Source organism: Protopterus annectens, chromosome 2.part0 (genome assembly GCF_019279795.1).
Source record: "Protopterus annectens isolate FY-2018-M chromosome 2.part0, PAN1.0, whole genome shotgun sequence".
Taxonomy (NCBI): Eukaryota; Metazoa; Chordata; order Ceratodontiformes; family Protopteridae; genus Protopterus; species Protopterus annectens.
The window spans coordinates 1411029265-1411054896 of NC_056728.1; the positions used below are offsets into that span (position 1 = coordinate 1411029265).

At 41.9% G+C, this 25632-nt stretch overlaps 1 protein-coding gene across 4 annotated transcripts in view; it reads left to right on the plus strand.

The window, feature by feature from the left end:
* Window positions 1-25632, plus strand: part of LOC122793514 (mitochondria localized glutamic acid rich protein) — a 530827-nt gene that overhangs the window by 165826 nt on the left and 339369 nt on the right. For all 4 annotated transcript variants that reach the window (XM_044061639.1, XM_044061637.1, XM_044061640.1 and 1 more), the window contains exon 3: window positions 8564-8669. In XM_044061639.1, coding sequence (XP_043917574.1) covers window positions 8564-8669 — 106 coding nt within the window. The remainder of the gene's footprint in view (window positions 1-8563; window positions 8670-25632) is intronic.

Consider the following 25632-nt stretch of genomic DNA (forward strand, 5'->3'; position numbering starts at 1 on the left):
AAATACATCATAAGGATTTCCATTCTTATTGTATCCCATGCCTAGGCCCAGACCACGACGTCACTGGTTGTCGGTTTTGTGCTAGGTTTAACAAGCGCACTATTAAATGTCGGTTTGATTTTGCCCGACAATATTTTGGCAGAAAATTCAATTACACCATGCCGTTGGAACTACCGACGACCGGAATACACAAAACGTGCAAAGACAAGGACAGGCATCTGAGGCCCAAAACTGACGACAAAGCCTCTTCTAGGCCAGTCGCCGGTTCTCCGGTTTTCAGCGAGGCGCCTACGCAGCCCCTGACGACTGCTTCTTTGGAACCACAGGCCACCTCTGACGCCCACGTGGAGATGGCTGGGCCTTCGGACGCACCAGATTTACAGCCTACCGAGACTAACCTTTCAGAGGGATCCGGAGTAGCTGAACAACCCATAGCTTCAGAGCGTGTTTTCAGACCTACTCAGTTAACCATTAAATCTTCTGCTAAGTCTAAAACCCCTTTAAAAACAAACAAACAACTTCAACATTCTCCAGGACAGGCCTCCTTGCATAACAAACAAATGCTGAAAATGGCCAAAGACTGAATTACTCTGATCAGGGGGTCCCATCCCCCTCCTGATAAAAGGCCTAGACAAGATGCAGACTACGACTCATCCGACCAGGTATCCATTTCTTCAGATTCATCCTCAGACCTAGGATATTCTTTACCCCCTTTTGAGGATTCTGATGCTGAGGAATCAATTCCTTCAGCCTCTCCACCAGAGGACTACTCCTTTGGGGAAACATTACATACCATGAGGGAGCATTTCCATTGGGAGGGTCAGGATTATTCAGAGTCCAAGAAAAGGCTCAGATATTTCCTTTTATTACCTTAACACAGACCCCTTGCTATTCCGCCAGAGTTAGATATTGTGGAAGATGTGTATTCTGAATCCAGTTTAAATCCTGATTCTTTACCTCCTGCTCCAGTTAAGCCAGACAGATACTACAGAATCCCTGACTCTCTCAAAGTTCTTTATAAAAGCCCTGTTGCTGACCCGGAAACCATTTCCCAGGGTCCCAAAGGGGTAAAAGCCTCTACAGCAAAAAATCCAGTCCCTTCTGACAGAGATTCCAGAGCATTAGACAGATGGGAGAAGAAAGTATATACATCAGCAACTTTAGCAATGAGGGCCTTAAATTGCCAGTTTCACATGCTAAAATATCAGCAATATTTGATGTCTCAGTTGAAACAAAAAATGCTTCCAAATTCAGATCTTCCTAATTATAAGGAAATGCAGAATTTATTGCATGCAGCTGAACAAGTGGGAAAACATACTTTGCAATGTGGTTTTGATTCATTAGAGGCCTCCTGTAGAGCAGCAGTTACAGGGTCGGTCATTAGAAGACATGCTTGGTTAAAAGAACAGACTTTACCAGATCATGTTAAAGCAAAATTATTGGATTCACCTTTGCAGCAGGATGTTTTATTTGGAGTTAAGGCAGAAGAGGTATTAAAGAAAATGGAGGATAAGGCAAAATCTATGTAAACAGTGAAAGATTTCTTACAGGTTCAGCCTCCTCGATTTAGCAGAAATTGGCCAACAAAGAATTGGTCCTTTCCAGTTACAGACAGACCTCAAGGGGGCAGATACAGACGTCCCAGAGGCAGAGGTCAACCACAAGGTCCTTACAGGCCTCGACAATGGGGTGCTTCAACCCAGAAAGAAAGGGAAGACGGGCCTGAACCTTATAAAAAAACGCCCCAATAACTTCCCACTACAGCTGCCAAACACTGCTCTCTTGGCAGCCCCCTTGGGAGGAAAACTGGCACTTTTCTGTCACAATTGGTATATGATCACCAAAGACAAATGGGTTCTCAACATTGTATCTCAAGGTTACAGGTTCTACTTTCACACTCTGCCATGGTTAAAAGGAATGCCAAATCTGCCACCAAATCAATGGGCAGAGACTCAAAGACAAATTACAGCACTCATGGACATGAGAGCTATTCAAAAGGTACCAACACAGGAGCAAGGAAAAGGATTTTACTCTACTCTTTCTGGTTCCCAGAAAGGACAAAGCCTGGAGGCCCATTCTGGATCTTTCTTCTCTAAACACTGGATGTTCCGAAATTCAAAATGTTGACACTACAGCAGCTTCTTCCCATGCTGGGCAACAAAGCTTGGCTCGTAACTTTGGACCTCAAGGAGGCATACCTGCATGTCCCTATCAGACAAAACTGCAGAATATACCTCAGATTCTTAGCTGGTTCAATGCATTACCAATTCTCTGCACTGCCCTTTGGCTTATCTACTGTGCCCAGGGTCTTTACAAAATGCCAGGCACCAGTAATTGCATTTTGCAGACGAAAAGGAATTCAAATTTACCCATACTTGAACGACTGCCTTATTCAAGCAGAGAGCAAAGACATTCTTCTAAAGCATCTGGTGTTTGTAAAAAGATTGCTAATTTGCCTAGGGTACACAGTAAACAAAAAGAAGTCAAAACTAGTGCCCTCACGAGATAATATTCCTGGGTGCCAGCTTAAATACAATGGTCCAGATGGTTTATCTCACGCCAGACAAACAAGGACAACTGACTCAATATTTCCAATTGATGGCAACAAAGACCCAGCTCCCTGCAAGAAATATTCTGCAGGCCTTGGGTTACATGGCATCTTGCATACTACTAATTCCATATGCCAGACTGCATATGAGGAAACTACAATGATACCTAAAGAGTGTATGGTCTCAACACTGTCACAGTTTGGAAACTGTAATACCACTTATTCCTTGCCTTCAACAGGAGTTTCAATGATGGGCTCAAGCCTGTCACCTCAGCAAGGGACAGCCTTTCACTCAGCCCATAGCCAGGCAAACACTGACAACAGATGCATCGGATTACGCCTGGGGAGCACACATGGCAGGAAAATGTATTCAGGGCAAGTGGCCCGCAGAACAAAGGCATCTTCACATCAATCCAAAAGAGATGCTAGCTGTACAAAATGCCCTTACAGCTTTCAAGGACCTTCTGCATCCAGGACAACTACTACTAAAGACAGACAACACCACAGTTATGTGGTACATAAACACGCAAGGGGGCACTCATTCTTATCACCTCTGCAGACAAGCCATGACCTTGTGGAACACAGCTCTAACCTATCAGGTTCATCTGCAAGTACAATTCCTGCCAGGAGAGAAAAACACACTGGCAGACAACTTAAGCCGAAGCATTATGGATCCGCACGAGTGGAAATTACATCCACAAATATTCAGAATGATAACACAAAAATGGTGGAGCCCGAACATAGATCTGTTTGCATCCCCAATGAATTGTCAGCTACAGAAATTCTGCACAAGGACTTGCCACCCACAAGCATGGAAAGTGGATGCCCTCTCATTCAGCTGGAAAAACCTACAAGTATATGCTTTCCCACCACTACCTCTCCTTTCAAAGGTACAAATAAAAGCAAGGCAAGAAAAGCCAAAGATGATCTTGATTTCCCCAGACTGGCCACACCAACACTGGTACCCAATCTTAAAGAACTTAGCACAAGGTCCACCCTGGATTTTGCCTCAAATCCCACATCTTCTGACTCAGCAAAACAATCAGATACTTCACAGCCATCTCAAAACTTTACACCTGGCTGCATGGCAGATTCCTTAGTCAAGCAAGCAGTGCCTCTCTCCAAAGCTATTATGAATGTCATTCTGGAGGCCAGAAGGCCTAGCACCAGGAAAGCCTATTCAGATAAATGGAAGAGATTCTGTGCCTGGAACCAGGCTCACAGCCTTGACCCTCTTGTCCCAAATATTCCTCAGATACTACAATACTTAACTGAGGTGCTGGACAAAGGCCTCTCCTTTTCATCCATCAAGATCCACGCCTCTGCCATCTCTGCTCATTACAACACGGACCCACCAATTTTTTCTAATCCTTTGCTAAAACAGAACCTCAGAGGGGCTAAAAACATAAGACCACCCCATAGAGCACCAACTCCAACTTGGGACCACAACTTCATGTTGGAAAAATTAACCCTACCTCCTTTTGAGCCAGCTAACTCGGCAGACTTAAAATATGTCTCTTGGAAAACTGCTCTGCTCCTGGCAATAACCTCAGCATGAAGAGTTTCAGAATTACAGGCACGAATGGCAGTGGAACCTTTCATTTTCCACCAAGACAGGGTGTCCTTAAGAACAAACCCTACTTTTATGCCAAAGGTGGTATCAAGTGTGGTGCTAAACCAAACTATTCACTTGCCAACTTTCTATCCAAATCCACAGAATAAAGGGGAGAGACTTCTGCATTCCTTGGGACATACACAGGCAGTTACGCTTCTACTTGGACAAAACAAAATATTTCAGAAAAACTGAACAATTGTTTGTAGCATATGCTGCAGGAGCACAGGGAAAAGCCATTTCAAAGCAAACCATTTCAAAATGGATAGGACACTATACGTTTCTGCTGTACACACCATGGGAAAACTGTACCCAACAGCATTAGGTTTCATTCCACCAGGGCAACAGCCACTTCAACTGCCTACCTCAGAGGAGTACCTACCAAGGACATTTTGGAAGCAGCAACTTGGAGTTCTGTACATACCTTCACCAAGCATTACCATCTGCCTCTCTATTGTAAATCCAGAGCTGGCTTCGCCACTGCAGTGCTGCAGGGCCTTATAGCCACCCCTAATGCCTTATAGAACCAGCCACCCTACCTCAGCTTTGGGATTCTACCCAAGTGTAATGACTGCAGCAGTTTAACACGATGAACATAGTACAGTTTTGTACCTACCATAAATGTAGATGTTCGAGTGTATACACTGCTGCAGTCCAGGTTACCCTCCCTCCTTCCCCTCTTACTCGCTGGTACTTACCTAAGCCTTCTACTCTTTGCTACCTATGGGGAGATTTGCTGGTAACTGAAAGTTTTTGATTGTTTTTCTTATGCATGTTTTATTAGCAATTTGCATGGCCTACCTTTTTGGGGGCACCTGACATCTGGGGCAAGAAAAACTGAAGAAAATGGCGTGAGCTGCATCTTGTATACCCCTGTCGCACTGACGTCAGGGAAGAAGCGATGGCAACTGACGCCGGACCAAGACTTTGGAACTCTGGCCGACTGACGGCAGGATAACCCAAGTGTAATGACTGCAGCACTCGAACGTCTACATTTATGGTAGGTACAAAACTGTACTTTCAGATACCTGAAAATATGAGAGCAGCAGCAGAAACCAAAAATATAAATATAAGCAGTTCAGATACCTGAAAATACAAGAATCTCTGTATAGAAATAAGTGTCCGTTTATGGCCAGCAGAAACTAGTGTTCAGTTACCTGAAACTCTGTCTCCTATGAGCAGAAATATAAATACAAGTGTCGTGTCCGTTCACCAGGAGCATTGCATATCCTTAAACTAGTTTCCTTCCTGCTCGCAGATCCATTCAAATCAAACCATGATGCATGCCCTTGAGCTCAATTCCAACAGGCTGATGGAGCTGATGTCATTGCACACATGATGACATCAGCTCAAAAAACAAAAGCAAAAAAATTAAAAAAAAAAAAAAAAAAAAAAAAAAAAAGGTGGGAAACAGTGGAAAACGGAAATGAAGGGGTGCCACTCAGGAATCGTGGCACCCCATTATTTGGACCCCAAAACTCTTAAAACCAAGTAATTCAGGACGATTGAGAGGTATGATCAGGTACAATGTAGTCAGGACCCACTGTTACATTCTGTTGCATGTTTTTTAACACAAGCAACTTTACAAGTACATTTTTCAATACAAGCATCTGTTCACATCAGGTTGATAATACAAATGACTGATAATTATTTACAAAACTCCAGCTAGCTATTCTGGCATATGTTATGTTACATAGCCACTGCCCTACTTCATAGCTGGCAATACCTCACATCTTAACACCATCAGAACAATATTGTGTGGCAGACAAGCTGAGAAGGACAGGGCAGACCCATAAGTAGCAAACTAAATCGGGGGGGGGGGGTCTTCCAACATTTTGTACATCTCTGGTGTTCCTCTAGCAGGCCCATTTGCCTCTTCTCTAAATAATCAGCTGGTAAGATTCTATTCCAGGACTCTCTACAAAAAGGCCTGGAAGACGTACATTTTCTTTTTCCTTTTCACGGGAATGTTCCTGTATGTTTTTCCACTTGATGTCCAGTGTAGTTCTGAAGATGCAGAACGGTTTCCCCCAAGATCATGGACGGTGACTCCCTTTCTAGCCGAGGTCACAGTGATTTTCCCTTTTAGAAATGGCTGGGGCAGTTACTATAAGCTTCTTAGAATCGATCTACTATCAGAAGATCAAGGGTGTTTGATAACCCCCCTTCCCCAATTAGCTTCAACTGACTGTGTGGATGATGGGCTATTCATTTCCTTTAGGCACTTGTTTGCTGATGACGTGCAGCAGGCATTAATGGAGGTTAGAAAGCCTGCTACTAGAAAATCATATATTAGCAAATGGAGAAGGTCAGGGCTAGTTGTTTTGGATTTACAATTTTGTGCGAGTTACTTTCCCATGGCCTTTCTTATTCTTCCATCAATGTTCATTTACTGGTCATTTCAGCATGTTTGCCCATGGATACTTTTCTTTCAAGGCTTTCTCATATCAAAATGTTTTGTTAGAGGTTTTACTTCAGAGGTCTCCAAAAAATAGTGACCCCTTCTTGGGGATTTTAATTTTGTTTGAGAAGCTAACACTTGCTCCATTTGAACCAGTTAATCTGGTTGACTTAAGGTTCTTACCATAAATACGGTTTTGCTGTTTGACCTCTGCAAGAGGAGTAGCTAAGCTGCAAGCTCTTATGGTGAGTCAACCCTATTTGATTTTCCATAGAAACAAGGTTTCTGTAAGCCTAAAAGAAAGATTAGCTCTCATAGTGGTATTTTGAGTTTACTTTAAACCAGACTATTCATTCATTTCATTTTCTTTACCGAGCTTAAAAATGAGAAGGAAAGGAGACTCGTACCTTGGATGTCCACCGACAAGTTCAGTACTGTCTTGACGGAACTAAATCTTTAAGATCTGTTGTTCTATTCTTGTGAAGGTGAGAAAGGACAACCTGTGTCAATACAAACTACTTCCAAATTGTTTTCTATGGCTATGAGTTTTTGTTATATTCGCCACAACAAAATTTTGCTAGGCAGGGGTAAGACCCACTGTACCAAGGCATTGGCTTCATCTAAGACCTTTTGGGAAAGGGTTAATTCTAGAAGTATTCTAGAAGCTGCAGCTTGGTCCACCATACATACTTTTACAAATCACTATAAGCTTGATTCCTTCTCTAGATCTAGGTCAGGCTTTGCAAGGTTCATTCTCCAGGTGTTCCTTCCACCTCCCAAATGTAGTAAGCTTTTTTAATCTACCATATACCTTTGACTACTGCAGCAGTAATCAGTATGATGAACATAGTACAGTTGTGTAAGTACTTGCATAACAGTAGATGTTCCCTGTCTTCATCCCCCTTATATTGTGGGTGGTGTTTACTCTGGGTGTAGACATTAATTTTTCTTCATAGCATTGTCCTTTCAGGGCTCTGCCTCCCTCACTTTGTTGTCAGGAAAGCCCTGAAAAACTTTGTGCCCAAACTTCTTTTAGTTAGCTCAGCTCAAGCTGCCTGATAGTTTGGGTGTGTGAAATGTACCCTGAAGCTTTGGAATCTGGCTTGCTGTTATATCCTTATCAGGATATAACCTATACAGCCAAGGCTACTGCAGCAGTGATTTTCAAACATCTACCATTATGGTAAGTTTACTTACATAAATGTACTGTCTGCAGAATGGTATCTGTAATGGTTTAATATGAGCATGCTTACAGATGGAAGCAGTGAAAAGCAAGCAGAAAATGACAGCTATACAGTATTGTGAGTGACTTCTTTCTTTGTATTCTTCCTCCTTAACCCAAGATTGTACGTAGTAAGATTTTGCTTTGTTTCTGATTTCTCATGTTTATTGCCTTCCTATTGATTACTACAGTTGTATCTGAAATGTTATATACTGACAAGTTTCCAGTTTTCTGGTAAGCCCTTAGATACATTCATGGGATTATGTTCTCAGTTGCTTGCTGAAGTAGTTCTGAAAGTGGAGCTTTAGCACCTAACTGTTGAATGGCACAGATCAAATTCAGAATTCTGAGGCCACTTCCAACTCTCCAGTTGTCTTTTCCAGGGTAGTTAAAAGCATATGGAGCCTGCAGTGTAATGTAATAAAAACTCTGTGGTTATGAAGGTCAAAATAACCCCACCCCTAAGTCAGATTAAGTGTTAATGAGTAATATAAAACTACTGTAGTTGAATGTTGCTAAGGGGGTAATGCAGCATCAGTTGCAGCAGTCTTTTTTTTTTTTTTTCCTAAGCAGGTTTGATGTCTGAAATTGCAGGGATAGTGTCATAAATGGTAAGTTTTTGGTTTCTTTATTTTGATAGTCTGTCAGAGTGTGGAAGCGAGAAAACACAGAGCTGCCTACTTTGAAAATGTTTTTTTTCCTCCAAGTGTGATTGTTGAGCAGTGTTGATATAAATGCTTTGTGAAGGTGTGATCATGTTTGCTTGTTTCTCTTTTTCAGGTGTACAGAACTTTATGCAGAGATGCAGCCAGATACCAAGACCGAGTTAGTACACTTGGTACAAGAGCAGAAGCTTATTTTGTCCCTAAACCCTGGCCACCTAAATGTAAGTGGAACTTTGTTTTTGTTGATTTAAAAAGTCACTTATAGACACTGTTTTAATTGGCTGTCAGTTATGAAGCCATTTAAATTGGGCATGTGTGGCTGAGTAATGTGATTATGAAAAGAAATGGATATCTGTTAACCGGGATGTCCTTCCGTATCACTGTTGTAGTATTCTTTACTAAACTGATTCCCTGCCAAGGGTAGTCCAACATCCAGCCAGTATACCAAAGCCTTAGGATTTCATAAACATTGTACGTTGCACAAATGCTCCCTGCTCAAGATGCAAGGCAGAAAGGTGACATACAGATATACCAAGAACCAAACCAAACAAATGAAAAACTTGAGTGGAGATCCAGATAACCAAAAAGACCAGTACCAACAGCCGAGAAATAACACCAACCGATTTATTAAAATCAACAAGCAGCAAAAATAGCAAGTGATAGCAGTTGAGTGCTTTTGTCTAGGTAAAGACTTCTTCAGAACTGCTAGTACATCCACTATTTTACTTAAATACTCACAAAATCAAAACGTGATCAAACTGTTCGGGTTTGTGAAAGGCAGATCATGCCTCCTGAACCTGATCGACTTTGAGGCAGTCACCATAGCCGTGGATGAGGGTAAGGTGGTTCACACAGCCTATCTTGACCTTGCCAAGGCTTTCGACACCATCCCCCATTCTGGAATTGTAGCTAAACTCACTAAACTAGGTATAAATCCCTACGTCACAAGATTGGTTGCCAACTGGCTCACTGAAAAAACCCACAGTGTAAAAGTTACAGACTCCAAATCTGACCTCAAGGCCGTGACAAGTGGAGTGCCACAGGGTTCCGTCCTGGGACCTCTCCTGTTAGCCTGTACTTCAGAGAAGTAGATACCAAACACAGAAGGCCTCTGGCTGACTTAAGTTCGCAGATGACTGCAAAGTAGGAGCCATAGTCAAGTCCCCAAATGATGTGGGCATCCTACAGAAGGGCCTCACTAAGACATGCCTGGTGTCAGAGCCATGGCCTCAAGCTCAATGCCAAAAAGTGCAGTGTCATCCCCTTTGGTAAAAACTCTGTACCCATGAACTACCACATAGGCAGCAATCTATTTAACACTGAATGCGTGATGAGTCCTTGGGACCCAGGTGTACAGTAGTCTGTCCTTTGATAGTCACATTGCCGCAGTAGTCAGGAAGTCCTTCTACGTGGCACACCTCATCAGAAAAGGGTTCTCATCCAGGAAAAAAGAGGTCATTGTTCCCCTCTACTCATCATTCATTAGACCCATTATGAGTACAACGCCCCTTTTAGAATGTACCTCACAAGACATCTGCAGCAGCTGGAAAGGCCACAGAAGTACCTCACAAAGAGGATTACTAGCCTCAAACAAATGCCCTACACTGACCGCCTCAAAAAACTCCAGCTTTACTCCGTAGCATATCGCCTCCTCCGAGGTGATCTCTGCCTAGCATATAAAGCTGTGTCAAACCCAGTGCTGTTGGACATGCTACACCTAAAGAAATCCCAATCCCTCCAAGCTACACGCTCTAGGGACCTAAACCTTGTCACCACAATAAACAGGACATGCTGGAGGGATAGATTCCTGTCCCAGAGACTTCCTATACTCTGGAACAAGCTACCCATCTATGTCCAGCAAAGTACTTCATTACCACTCTTCAAGAAAAATCTTGATGAGTGGATGGGAAATAGGAAATACACCCCGGGATCACTTCTGTGTCTCTGCTGGACAGTGGCACAGGAAAATAACTTTCTTGGGTGGCGTAAGCTATGGTACCTTGCTGGCTAGGCTTACGTAGGTCCTTGGGCCGATAGCCTAGTACCTACCTATGAACACCAGTGTCGACTTTCAAAAAATTGTGTGAGAAACTATGTTAAAATTCCAGATACAAGCATGATAATGCATGCATACAATACCAATAGAATTTACTAATGAATAACAGCATTATACAAATACAAATGTATGTTAAACTCAGGAATCTAAATAAAAACAAATTATGTGTAAAGTCCAGAACATTTAAACCACATTTTATCTGTGATAATCATCCCTCAAGACTCTTTAACTTAAGAATGGGGGTGATGGAACTACTTTCATTAAGGCCTGGGGGAGATAAAGCATCACATGTAAGGATTCATTTGACTTACTTTTTGTTTAAGTGATCCTCAGTGTAGAAACCCCTTGGATCACTGTGCATGTGGTCAATCACCACAAACTTGAAAAAATGCCCATCACAAGAAGAGATGCGTCTGTAAAGAGCATTAGTAGATCTTTCTTTCCTAATGTCATTTAACTGCTCTTAAATTCTCTCCTTTAACATCCGACACGTCTTACCAATGTAAAAAGCCTTACATTTTAGGCAAAGGGCCCCGTACACAACTTGCCTAGATAGGCAATTGAAATGCCTTCTCACTTCTATTTTCTTATGCCTAATAAACAATGAGTCACAGCACTGGATATGTTATACACCCTTTGCTCTATTTGAACCCATATTGTCCCTTTTCATCTCCAATAAACTCTTGAAACACATACCTTTCCTAAAAACAATTTTTGGTGTAGTATCAAATAATTCAACACCTTCTTTAATAGAGGTGACAGTTGGCCAGAATTTATTAATCACTTCAACAATTTCCTCACTATTCACTGAAAAGGGTAATGACCATAGAACGTTCGTAAGGCACCTCAGTTGTTTGAATACCATTGTTGTCATTTTGATACATAATTGAGTCAACATGTGGGTGTTTTTGGATAGGGAGTAAAGGTTGGTAAAAACCTTGGTTCCTTTTACCAAGGACTTCATCCTTGACAGACACCAGTAGTTCCAAGGGGGTAACCCCTTTTATTGAACATGTCAATAAGCTTGTCTATCTCCTGCCCAAATGTGGTGTCGTCTGACACCATACACGCCAGTTGTATAAATTGCATACAGATATATATACCTCAGGACTTATTTGCTGCCAGTCTGAATGCGAACATTGATGGTCAGTCTGTATGCTCCTTTTGTGCTGGTTTCTGAGGCATGTTTCAGATAAGTGCCCTATTGGGGTTTCTACTTATCTTTTTTTCCTTTTTAATTTTGTGTGTTTACATGTCATCTGGAAAGGGAAAATTTCAGTGTGGGAGGCATATTTCCCTATAGGATCATCACGACCAGTCTCTCCTTTGGTTGCTTCTCATGACCATACACAGTGTTCTATCTGCCAAGGGTTTGTCCCCAAGACCCTACGTAGTCATCTCTCCTTTTTGTCCATTTATTTGGAGAACCAGGACCTTAAATTGATGGCACAAGGTGCTGTGGTGGAATCTTCCCATCCCAAAGGTTAGCCACCTACCAGGAAAAAAGCCAAAAAGGTCAAGTCTGATTGAGCTGTTGACCCACCTCCCACAGACGTGTCTCTATCTCTCTCTCAAAGCTGGTGAAAGCCCAGAGGATTGCCCGGTTGTTAAGTGAGATTCCTCTGCAGTGACCCTGTTGGAGGCCAGCATTGGATCCAATTTCTTGCACATCCTTGGAGGCTTTGAAAATGTCCTCTCTGGATATTGAGGGGGAACCTTGGCTGATTATTTCAGAGGGACTGAGAGGGCTACTGCAGATACTTGTTCTTTGGGCGAGTGTAGGGAAGGGTCTGAACCTTCTAGGGTGTTTAGTGCAGATGCCCCTTAAAAGAAAAAACAAGCTACTCCTAAGGATCTCCAGTGTGAATGATAGGATTTTATCCAGGGTTTATTTAATGCACTGATTACCTTAAAGCCTCTCCATGGAATTTCTGTGCCTGCTTCCCCTTGGTCATCTACCCCACTCAGAAGGCCCAAAAAAAAAAGCACTGCTCTGAAGAGGAACTGGATTAGTAAAGTCTTTTTCGGCATATTCCTCTGATGCCTTCTCCCTTGGATCATAGCTCTGAGGAGGAAGATTGTTAGCCCAGACTCTCCATTTGAAGAACTCTCCTTTGTGGATACTATTTCTTGTATGACGGAATATGTTAAATGGGACTGTTCTTAGGTTTCTGACACTTGAGGTATTTTGTGCTTCTCCAGATTGAGTCCTCTAAGCCCTCTGCTGTACCTCCAGTCTTGGCTATCCTTCTATAAACCTTTGAGCAGCCTCTGTATCCCTGGATTCTCAACCTCCAGTCCATAAGAAACCTGACAAATTTTACAAGGTGCCTGATTGTAGGTTTCTCTACAACTATTCTTCTGCTGATCTTCTGTAGTGTCCATCTCCTTCTGACAAACCCTGTAAACTTTTGCCTTCTGCTAAACTGTTTCCTTTAGCCAAGGACAGTAGAGCTATGGAATGGCTGGACAAGAAAGTGTATACTGCTGCCTTTTTGGCCTTTTGGGCTATTAAGGCTATTACCAGACCCATATGATCAGGTATGTTTTTTAGCCCTCTATTTTCAGGCTTCCCATCCTATCTCAGGCCTTCCTGATTCTGAAGTGAAGGCCTCCACTCTCTCTTTACTGGGCTCTACTTCTCAAGTAGCCCGCCACTCTGTTTATTAAATGTAGTTATGATGCAGCTGATGCCTAGTTTAGGGCTACTGCTTTTGGTTCTGTTATGAGACATTATTCTTGGCTTTGTCTCCAGCCATTACCTGATGATATTAAGGCTAAACTGATGATTGCTTATCTTGATAATAAGAACCTGTTTCTTATGTGGCTGCTGAGCTTAAGTTTCTTTAGGATAAAGGTAAGGCCTTGCAGGAATTGAGGCATATATTTGCCTCCCCTATTCCCAAGTTTCAGACAAATTATCCATCTAAATCTGCCTTTGTTTGCAGACAAAGTTGCCCTCCTCCCAAAGGTAAGAAAGGTTCTAGGCAGCTTCCTCCTGCTAAGTGTATTCAGACTCCTTGTCAGAAACCTTTTCAAAACAAGCCAGGTTCTGTCTGACTGTTTGTCCCCCCTCCCCCTTCTTGTGTCTGGTTCCCTTATCCTTTTGTCTTTCCCTTTCCCTTCCCAATAGGTTAAGGATCACTCAGGACTCTTGAGTTCTGTCCATCAGCTGTCAGGGATGCTTCATGGTATGGAAATCTCTTCTTCCTTTTTTTGGGCATCCCTCAACCTCCTCAGGAACAGCTTCCTTTCTTCCAGGAACTACTTCAGGGTCTCTTGGCACAAGGCAGCATTCAAGCTGTGCCTTCTTCCCAGGAGGGAAAGGGGGTTTTATTCCAGAATGTTTCTGGTTCCCAAGAATGAAAGTGTAGATCAGTATGTGTGTACAGCTTTAAGAAGCTTTTAGGGGCTCGCACAAGTGTACAATTACTGAACACGTGCGAGCCTGATTACCATTTTGTAGTAAGCTGTTAAGATGTAAGCATGTATGTCTGTATAGTCAGTCTGTTAATCAGTTTATTTTTTTGTAATGCTGCTTACCATCCTAATGTGTTTGTGTAATACAGCATATAAATGGACAACCACGCCTGTTCGTCTTTTGTACTAGAGAGGGACGAGTGACATGTGAGATTGGGATCCAGTTTCCTCAGCTTTGAGACCAAGAAGCACTCCGCTAAGATTGGAGGAGTATACAGGCGTGAATCATCCCTACTGCACGTATAACTCGCAAAGCAGGTCAGAAACTAATTTTCAGGCATTAACACTTCCTCAAGCTATTTCTTATTCGCAAAATATGAAACGAGACCTTCAGAACACTCTAAACTAATTTCTAAGTAAAAGAAATATACAGAATGATGATATATTAATAGAAATAGTCAAAATAACTATGGAAAATGCTTGGAATAAAGTCTGAATTGCATAAAATGAATAAAATAAAGGAAACTATGAATTTTTTTTTTGCTAAGCACTACTTTTTTGTATTAATCAAAGCTATCCGAGTTGTTTGAAGTGTATGAAGTGTTTGCATGTTTGTGCAGTATTACAGTACAGTTATTTTGCAAAATACAGCCATTTCAAAGCATATTTTGCAAAATACGGTATTTTGGAGAGTTTATTGCGCATTTGAATCTTATTACAAGTACCTGCTATGTGTGTGCATGTTTGTACACAATTCCAAGTGGGCCTGTATTACATTTTGTTTTACTATAATCTGTGGGCATGGCTGAAGGATTTCGAAGACCAGCTCCACTTGTGTTTGACAATAATATTTCAGAGAACTGGAGAGTGTTTGAGCAAGAGTTTGATATTTTCATACAGGCTGCATTTTCTGATAAAGATGACCATACAAAGGCATTTGTTCTGCTTAATTTAGCTGGTTCAGAAGCCATTGAAAGGGTGCATTCATTTGTGTATGCATCTGCTGTCATTGCAGGAGAGGGGGAAATGGTCATATAGTTGTACCGTCTGAGTCAAGTGAGGACCCCCCCGAGTGCTTGAAACGTAAATTTAGAGAAATGTGCAACTCCCAAACAAATATAACAATGGAAAGGCACTTTTTTATACAAGGGATCAAAAGCCTGGCGAAACATTTGCAGCATGTATAACTGATTTGAGAAACAAGGCTAAAACATGCAGATTTGATGATTTAAGGGATGAGTTAATAAAAGACGGGACTTGCATGAGGTATTAAAGATAATGCTCTGAGAAAGATTTTGCTTCATGACCGTGATTTAAGTTTGAATAAGGCCATTGAGATTTGTCAGATATGAGCTTACAGAAAAGCACACCAATATGTTTACAAATCAGAAACGCATGCTTCCAGTAACTTCTAAAGCTCATGTTGATAGTATGCAATACGTGGTTAAAAGAAATGGGCCCAAGCACTCGCAGAGAAAAACCCTACAGCTTTCTAGCAAGTTCCAGAGTACGCACAGTCTCAGTGAAGCATAAGAGTGAGTCAGCAAACTCGAAGAATGGGCCCCCACCCAGTTTCACTGCCAGATGTTGTAATTGTGTTGGTAATCATGAGCCTAAAAGAGAAATGTTTAGCTTTTGGTCAGCAGTGCCACAGGTGCAATAAGTGAAATCATTTCAGAAGGTTTTGTAAATCAAAAGACACACATTCTTTTATAAAAGGGGAACATTTCAAGAAATTAATCTATTTGTTAGAAAGCTGCGACCCTACTTTATGTTGATGTTGTGTCAGTGCTTCATGAAGCAGTCACTGCAGTAGATTTGTGGGCAAAGATTGAAGTACTCTGTACTGTTCAGATAAATGGGAAACCCATAGAGCTCAAAGGTGACACAGGCTCAAAGTACAATGTCATGTCAGCAGAAACATTTGCTTGAGTGTGCTGATGAGAAGCTTGATTTGGTAAAGTGTGCGAAGCTCGTTGCTTATGGTGGTGAAGAAATTCAAACTGAAGGCTCAGTGATGCTTTCATTTTCTCCTGGGTGAAGCTATGACTTATTTTATGTGGTCAAAAGGAACGTACAGTCATTATTAGGGCTCAGAGATGGTTTGAAAATGGGACTGGTTTTGTTTAATAAGGAAGTCCACCATGTTAGTTTAAAAGACCACTACTCTAATTTCGCCCAGTTTTTTTTTCCTCTATCTTTGCTGATCTCTTCATAGACGAACTAGGCAAGCTTCCAGTTGTGTACTAAATGAAGTTAGACCCAGATGCCAACCCAGTTGTCTAGCCAGCCCATAAAGTTCCATTAGCTATGCAGAATAGAGTCAAAGCGGAGCTAGATAAAATGGTACAACAAGGTGTGATTTATCTAATAGATGAACCGACTGAATGGGTATCATTCATGGTGGTAGCTCACAGGAAAAGCTCAGATGATATCAGAATATGTATTGATCCATGAGATTTTAACAAAGCACCGAAAAGACATCATCATCCAGTGCACACAGTCGAAGAAGTTGCAGCTATGATCTCAAATACCACTTTTTTTTCTGTCCTGGATGCAGTGTGTTCATTCTGGCAAATTTTGCTTAACAACAAATCTCATTGTTAACCACTTTCAGTACATTATTTGGAAGGTACAGATGTTTGAGAATGCTATTTGGGATAAATTCTGCCAGTGAAGTCTGTCAACTTGCAATGGAGTGAATTTTTTCCGGTTATCCGTGTGCTATTGTAGTAGATGATATACTAGTAGGAGGTAATGGTGAAGCTGAGCATGACAGAAACCTCAAGAAAGTTCATGAAAAAGCACGTCAAATGAATCTTAAGCTGAATCCTCAGAAGTGCAAATTCAGGTTACAAGAAGTTGCTTATGTTGGTAATTTGTTTACCAGTTCAGGCTTACGACCAGACCCTTTCAAGCAAACAGCAATTCTCAAAATACTAGCTCCAGGCAGTGTTCAAGCCATTCAACGTTTTTTTGGCATGGCTAACTACCTAGACAAGTTCATACGAGACTTGAAACAAATAGCAACGCTGTTCAGGAAGTTAACATGTAAAGATGTATCCTGGTCATGGGTGCAACACCAGAGAGCATTTAATGTCCTGAAACAAAGACTTGCCAGTCCACCAATTCTCGGATACTATGATGTTCACAAACCAGTTACTCTTGCATGTGATGCTTCGAAATTTGGTCTTGGTGCAGTCATTTATCAAGAGGGTCAACCCGTTGCCTATGCATCCAGAACGCTAACCCAAACTGTAATGCAGTATGCTCAGATAGAGTAAGAGCTTTTGGTAATTGTGTTTGCTTGTTCAGAGTTCCATGATTGTATTTATGGTACATCTGTCCAGATCAAAACGGACCACAAACCTCTAGTTAATATTTTGAGAAAGCCTATGCATTCAGCTCCAGCTTGATTGCAACGTATGATGCTGAGATTGCAAAAGTATAATTTCAATCTTGGAATCAAAAATACTGCAAAGGCAAGGCTCCAGCTCCTGAATTCAAAAGATAGTAAAGTTCTGCAACAATTGAAGAATGTCAGAAACTAAAAACTGATATCCAAGTTCCACAGTTGCACTGCTTTAATGGCACACAAGCACTTTCACTATTAGCTTCTTCAGGTGTATATCAACCATTTATAAAACCCACCTTTTATAACAGTTGCTCAAATCACATGACATAGACTATTTAATATTTAAAAGCATATACTCACAGAAATATATACTTACACAAATTATAAAACATATAAAATACATCTAGCTAAAAAATAATCATAAATATATATTTTTCTTATCTACGTAAAGGTCTATTATTTAAAATGGGTCTCATAGGAACATAATCATTAAGACCATGTCCTGCACTTGCTCTTAATCTAACAATCCAGATAGCTTCCATCAGCTTTAGTGTCACCCCCTCTTGAATTCATATATGTTCTGCGTATTACCATAAAACTGAAAACATGTTGTTCATTTGTATTTACTATATGTTTTGCTAAAGCATTAAAGCTACTTTTTTTCTTAATGTGATATACATATTCTCTAATTCTATCTTTAAGTAATCGATCAGTTTTACCTATATAGAATTTACTACATATTTGGCAAGTAGCCAGATACACAACAATCTTGACAAGCTTAGAAATCATACAGCCTCAGATCCTGTTTTACAGAAACTCAGCCACTTTATCAATCAAGGATGGCCATCAAAGCAAGCTAGTTTACCTCAAGAAGTGTAACCTTATTTTCCATATAGAGATGAGGTTTTCTTTGACAATGGTATCGTCATGAAAGGTTCCAAAGTCCTTGCAACAAGAGTACATTACTATCTTGCATCGTGGCCACCCAGGCACTGGTTCTACTAAAAGGAGGGCATGAGGTCTAGCATTTTGGCCTTTTAATGTCACAAGACATTGACAGAGTACTTCCATCTTGTACTGTATGTAATAGTACAAAGCCACTTCAGCATAAGGAACCACTTCAGCTAAGCCAGATTCCTTAACTACCTTGGTAGACAGTAGTCACTGATATTCCCGAATGGAATGGTAAACATTATTTGGTGCTGGTAGACTTTTATTCCAGTTGGTTTGAGAATGACCTACTTCCTAATCTGGTATGCAGTACTGTCATTACTAAGATGAAGCGTCATTTTGCACTTCATGGTAGTCCGCACAAAGTTATTACTGACAGTGTTGCGCAGTTTACTAGCCAGCAGTTCAAAAGATTCACAGAAGAGTGGGACTTTATTCATGTTACGAGTAGTACAGAGTATCTGCAGTCAAATGGTTTGGCAGAATGTGCAGTTCAAAGTGCAAAACAATTACTAGATAAGTCGAAACGAGACAATAGTGATGTTTTCCTGAATCTGTTGAATCTCAGAAATATTCCTCATGATAAACATCTTGGTTCACCTGCCCAGAGACTTCTGTCAAGGCAAACCAGAACTAAATTACCAATCAGCAGTAGTTTATGCGTTCCAAGTCCTAAGAATAACGGATCAGTGAAAGCCCATCTGTTAAACATCTATCCCAGAATGATAAATCCAGCAAACCGCTAAATCCATTACATGAAGGAGAGACGGTGATAATGCAAACATGCAAAGGTTATGATCAGAGTGGAGTCACGAAGAGCATTTGCCCAGAGCCAAGATTGTACATTGTGGAATCACAAGGAGTAGAGTTTAGGCGGAATCGGAAACATTTGATGCCGGTGTCCGAGCCTATACCACAACAGCTAGCTTGTGAGAAAGACTGTCTATCCCAGAGTGAGTTGTCTAGCATTCCAGTTAGAGGACGTTCCAGTAAATATCCCTGATGTTCTTCGTGTTTCACTGTTGCAGTCATTACATTTGGGTAATCTGCTGGCAGGTTGCCCTCAGTCAGCCTGATTAACAAAGTCTTGGGTCCTGCGTCGGTTGCTGTCCCTTCTTCCATGACGTCAGGTTGTCAGGAGTATAAAACATGCAGCCGATGCCACTACATCAGTCTTTCTTGCCGCGCGGTGCCCGAAGCAGAAGCAGTTCGCAAGTGCCGGTCGGCCGACCTCTGAAATTTTCGTTTTCGAGTTTCAGAACCGAAGTTTTCAACTAAAAGCTAAGTACCCCATTGGGGAAACTTTTTCTTGCTCCTTACCGATGTCAGTAAAAGTTAATAATTGCATTACTTGTGGGAAGCAAATACCTCCATAAGGATTTTCATTTGTACTATATTCCTTGCCTAAGCCCTGATCATGAAGTACCTTGCTGTCGGTTTTGTGCTAGATTTATTCAATGTGCTATTAAACGTCTGTATATTTTTGCTTCTAAATATTTTGGCTCACGATTTAACTATCCAGAAATGACGGTTAGCAATCAGACTACCAGAATACCTAAAAAACGCATATCATTGCTGGAGCCTTCCTGTGTCCTGACAGAGTGCTCTTCAAACTATCTGGAGATATACAGAGCTGAGTATATTTTTCTGGCACTTCAGAGTTGTGCACTGGTAATTGTTGTTTGACTAATTTTATATCAATGCTGGCTGACTTCAGAGTTGTGCACTTTTATTTTTGCTTCACTGTATAGTTTTTCAGATCTCTGCTGAAGGTGTTGGTTTTCCCATACCCACCCTCCCTATTCCTGTGTTGTTGTTTAAATTTGGAGGCTTTTGCAGTTGTCCGCCCCCACTGTATATTTCATCTAGGACACTCCCCCCAGTCCCATCTCTTTACCTCATTCTACCTAATAGATTCCTTCTGCACTTGTTTTTAGTAATTTTTAATTTAATTGCATTTTTTAAACTGTTTGGTCTAACATTGCTACATACTCAAGTGTGCTAGCTTGCACTGCATTTGAATTGTTTTTGCTACTTTTCTGTGTATATATATATATATATATATATATATATATATATATATATATATATATATATATATATAAATAAAACAATATATATATCTATGCTTTTTCTGTAACTAGTGTCCAGATTCAGATTTGCTGTATACATTGCTTCTGAGCCCCCCCCCAAGCTTTCTGTATTGGAGGGAAGCCTTCTAGCTCATCAGTGGGAGTCATAGTTGACTCTGTAGTCAGGCACACTGATGTCCCACTCACCAGCTAAACAAGGAGAAGGTTACTGTCAGCTGCGTGTCGGGTGCCAGGATTCACCACATAACCCATGCACTCGGGTCACTCGACAACTAGTACAAATATGACTGTCATTGTCCATGTTGGTGTGAACGACCTGAGACTTACCTCCCTGGACTACATGAAAAGAGACATGGAAGAGCTCTCTGATCTTGTAGCCCAGGCTGGTATGACCGTAGCCCTGAGTGGCATTCTGCTATCGCCCAGAATGATTCAGCAGTAAATGGACAAAATGATTGACTTCAGCAATTGGCTAAGCTTCTGGTGCCATTCTAAAAGGAACCAGTATCTGTCTGCCTACGATGAAATGGTCAACAGACCATGATGTTTTGCCAGAGATGGCCTGCACCTGTCACCCCTGGGATTCTGGATACTGGCTAAGGTTCTTGCCACCCCTATAGTGCCTTTTTTAGGCAAGGTTCAAATGACAAATTCACCACCATAACAGGAACAGGCAAGCAAAAACTGAGGGTGATGCTACTCAATGCTAGAAGTCTAAATCTCAAAATGCACTCACTTGAGGCACTCCTTAAAATGGAGAACATAGATATCTGTGCAGTGACTGAGACCTGGTTCAAGGCTCCAGAGAGCACCCCTGCACTGCCAGGCTATAACTCCTACCACACTTTTTGGCCATGTAACCTGGACTGGAACACCAAAGGTGGAGGTGTCCATATTCATTAAGGATATCCACACCTCCAGGCTAATTGCTCAACATAATGCAGCCGAGGTTATCCAAGTGCAACCAACTCTTTGCAAAACTGCAATCCAAATTGTAGCTTGCTATAGATCACCCACCATGCCCCAGGATTCCCACTCCTCTCTTCTTGATGTACTGGAAAATATTAGGGTTCAACCAAGCACCCTAATAATGAGCGATTTCAACTACCCCACCATTAACTGGGAAAACTACTCATGTACCAACTCCTTCGCTCAACGCTTTCTGGAATTCATAAACTCTAATGCCCTGGATCAACTTATCCACACCCCCACCAGGGGCAACAATATCCTAGATCTAGTCATTACCAACATGAGTGACCGGTGTTCCACACCTGAAGTCAATGCCTCATTGATCTGATCCGACCATAAGCTAATTACCCTAGATATCCACATCCTGCCCCCACCCCCATTAAGGAAACCATGGTAAAAAAATTCTCCAGAGCCAACTTTATGCTTCTTAAGACAGAAGTGGTGAACTTCATGACACCCATGCAGATGGACAATATGGTTACGACTACTGAATCCTACACAATTGCACTTTATAAGCACTTACATGAGTGCATGGATTGTGCTATCCCAAACAGAACCAAGATGCTATCCTCCAAAAAAAGGAAGCCAATCTGGTGGTCCCCTGCCATAAACAAACTGTACAACAGAAGGAAGAAACTGTTGTAAAAGAGAGTATAATCCCATGAGTAGAAGAGCACCCTGGATAGCCTCAGTAAAAAGCTGCGATCCCTGATAAAATCATCTAAAGCTAGTTACGAAAACAAAATCAACACCAATTCTAAAGACAACCACAAAACATTCTATAGCTATGTCAAGAATCTCAATGACAACACTCAGGTCTGCTCTGAGTTACAGCACAATGGCACTAAATATACAGACCCAACTGATATTGCCAACATCCTGGCAGATAGATTCAATGTTAACTTTACCCCCCTCTCACCCCCTAAGGAGCCCATCTCTTTACCGGAAGAATACAAAGTTCCTGTAGTCACGGCTGCACAGGTAAAAACCACACTTTCCAAAGCCAAGAACAAAGCATCTATGGGACCAGACAACATCCCATGCTGCGTTCTACACGAACTACAGAACAAACTGGCACCCCACCTAAGTACCATGTTCAGTCATAGCCTCACCTCAGGCTTTCTGCCTGCTGAATGGTGCACAGCGACGGTTATCCCACTTCACAAGGGGAGAGCCACCACGGACCCCAGGAACTACCGCCCCATTAGCCTGATAAGCCTGCTAGACCATGGAACGTATCATCATGGAACTTATAAACAAAGACATTGGTAATCTCCAAACTCTGCACCCCACCCAGTTCAGGTTTGTAAAAGGCAGATCATGTCTCCTAAACCTGATAGACTTCTTTGAAGCAGTCGCCAAAGCCGTAGACAAGGGTAAGGTAGTTCACACAGCCTATCTAGATCTTGCCAAGGCTTTCAACACCATCCCCCACTCTGGAATTATAGATAAACTCACTAAAGGTAGGTATAAATCCCTATGTCACAGGATGGGTTGCCAGCTGGCTCACTGACAGAACCCACACTGTGAAAGTAGCAGACTCCAAATCCGACTTCAGACCAGTGACAAGTGGAGTACCACAGGGTTCAGTCCTGGGTCCTCTCCTGTTTGGTATCTACTTCTCTGAAGTACAGGCTAGCACAGAAGGTCTTTGGCTAATGAAGTTTGCAGATGACTGCAAACTAGGAGCCGTAATCGAAACTCCTAATGATGTGGACATCCTACAAAAGGGCCTCACTGAGACAGATGCCTGGTGTCAAAGCCATGGCCTCAAGCTTAGTACCAAAAAGTGCATTGTCATCCCCTTTGGTAAAAACTCTGTACCCATAAACTGCAACATAGGCGGTAGTATACTTAACACCGAAAGTGTGATAAGAGACCTTGGGACACAGGTGGACAGTAGTCTCTCCTTTGATAATCACATTGCCACAGTAGTCAGGAAATCCCTCTATGTGGCACACCTCCTCACATCTTCTCATCCAGAAAAAGAGGTCATTGTTCCCGTCTACTCATTAGACCCATTATAGAGTACAACGCCCCTTTTGGTATGTACCTCACAAGACATTTTGGTATGTACCTCACAAGACATCTACAACAACTGAAAAGGCTGCAGAAATACCTCACAAAGAGGATTACCAGCTTCAAACAGATGCCCTATGCAGGCAGTCTTAAAAAACTCTAGCTTTACTCCGTCGCATATCTCCTACTCGGAGGTGATCTCTGCCTAACATACAAAGCTATGTCAAACCCAGAGCTGTTGGACATGCTCCACTTAAAGAAATTACAATCCCTCCGAGCTACACGCTGTAGGGACCTAAACCTTGTCACCACAATAAACAGAACATGCCGGATAGATAGATTCCTGTCCCAGAGACTTCCCATACTCTAGAACAAACTACCTATCTATATCAAACAAAGCTCCTCATTAGCACTCTTCAAGAAAAATCTTGATGATTGGATGGGAAATAGGAAATTCACTCTGGGGATCACCTCTGTGGCTCTCTTCGACAGTGGCACAGGAAAATAATTTTCTTGGGTGGCAAAAGCCAGGGTAACCTTTTGGCTGGACTTGTATAGGTCCCAGGGCTGATAGCCTAGTACCTACCGATGAAAAAGACAGAGACAGACCGTCTAGGTCCAAAACTGACTACGACGCTTCTCCTAAGCCAGTCGCTAGTTCGCTGGTACTCGGGCGCTTTCGCAGCCCTTGATACCCGCTACTTTTGATTCGCAGGCCTCTACTGAGACCCATTCAGAGTCCGGTATACCACGAGATGCTTTAAGTATTGAACCCGCGGATGTCTCTACCTTAGATGGGTCCGGAGCCGCTGTGCAGGCACCGGCTTTTGAGGGTGTTTTCAGGCCTAAAGATTTGTGTATTAAACTGACGCCATCTTCAAAACTAAGGCCAATATCTACTATGTCTAAAAAAATGACGCTTGGGTCACATGTGCAGGCCCCTATGCCTAAAAATCAAATGATCAAAATGGCTGAAGATTTAATTACCTTGATCAGGGGCAGCCAACCCCCTCCTGCTAAGAGGCCTAGGCGAGGCACTGACTATGAATCTTCAGATCAGGATTCTATTTCTTCAGATTCTTCTACTGAACAGGATTTATCTATACCTACTTATGAGGACTCTGATGCAGAAGATTCCATCCCTTCTACTTCTCCCCCTGAGGATTTCTCTTTTGGAGAAACTTTGCATACTTTAAGGGAACATTTCCACTGGGAAAGTCAGGATTTCTCTAAATCTAAAAAGAGACTTAGGGATTTTTGTCCTTCTTCCTCAGCATTGGCCTTTGGCTATACCCCCTGTTCTAGACATTGTTGATTATGTTTTTTTCAGAATTCAGTATGACTCCTGATTCTCTGCCTCCGGCTCCTAGTAAGCCAGACAGATACTACAGGGTTCCTGACTCCCACAAATTCCTTTTCAAAAACCCTACTGCTGGTCCTGAAACCATTTCTCAGGGTCCCAAGGGAGTTAAGGCCTCTACTGCTAAAAATCCTTCCCCTTTGGATAGAGATTCCAGGGTACTGGACAGATGGGGTAAGAAGGTTTACACGTCCGCAACCTTGGCAATCAGGGCTTTAAACTGTCAATTTCATATGCTTAAATATCAACAGCATATCATGGGACTACTGAAACCGAAAATTATGTTAATCTCTGACTGTGTGGAAAATAAAGATTTGCAGGATTTATTACATTCAGCTGAACAAGTTGGAAAACTTACTTTGCAATGTGGTTTTGATTCCTTGGAAGCCTCTTGCAGGGCTGCTGTAACTGGATCTGTGCTAAGAAGGCATGCTTGGCTTAAAGAGCAAACTCTGCCTGACCATGTTAAAGCAAAATTGTTGGATGCTCCTTTACAACAGGACCGTCTCTTTGGTAATAAGGCTGAAGAAGTGTTAAAAAAGATGGAAGATAAAGCTAAATCTATGCAAACTGTGAAAGATTTCTTACAAGTGCAGCCTCCAAGATTTAGTAGGCACTGGCCTACTAAGAACTGGTCCTTTCCAGTTCCCTCGAGTGCCGCTCAAGTCAAATCCAGACATTCCAAAGGCTCCAGGTTTCAGTCACAAGGAACTTTTAGAACAAAACAATGGGGTGCCTCCACTTCCTAGTCTAGAAACAACAAGGCACCTCCCTATGGTAAACACTCTCAATGACTTTCCTCTATAATCACCATGCACTTACCTTTTAGCCACCCCTTTGGGGGGAAAACCTGGCACTTCATGCACGGACCTGGCAACTTATTACCCAGGACAAATGGGTCTTAAATATAGTATCCCAGGGATACAGATTTCATTTCCACACATTGCCAGTCCCAAATAGA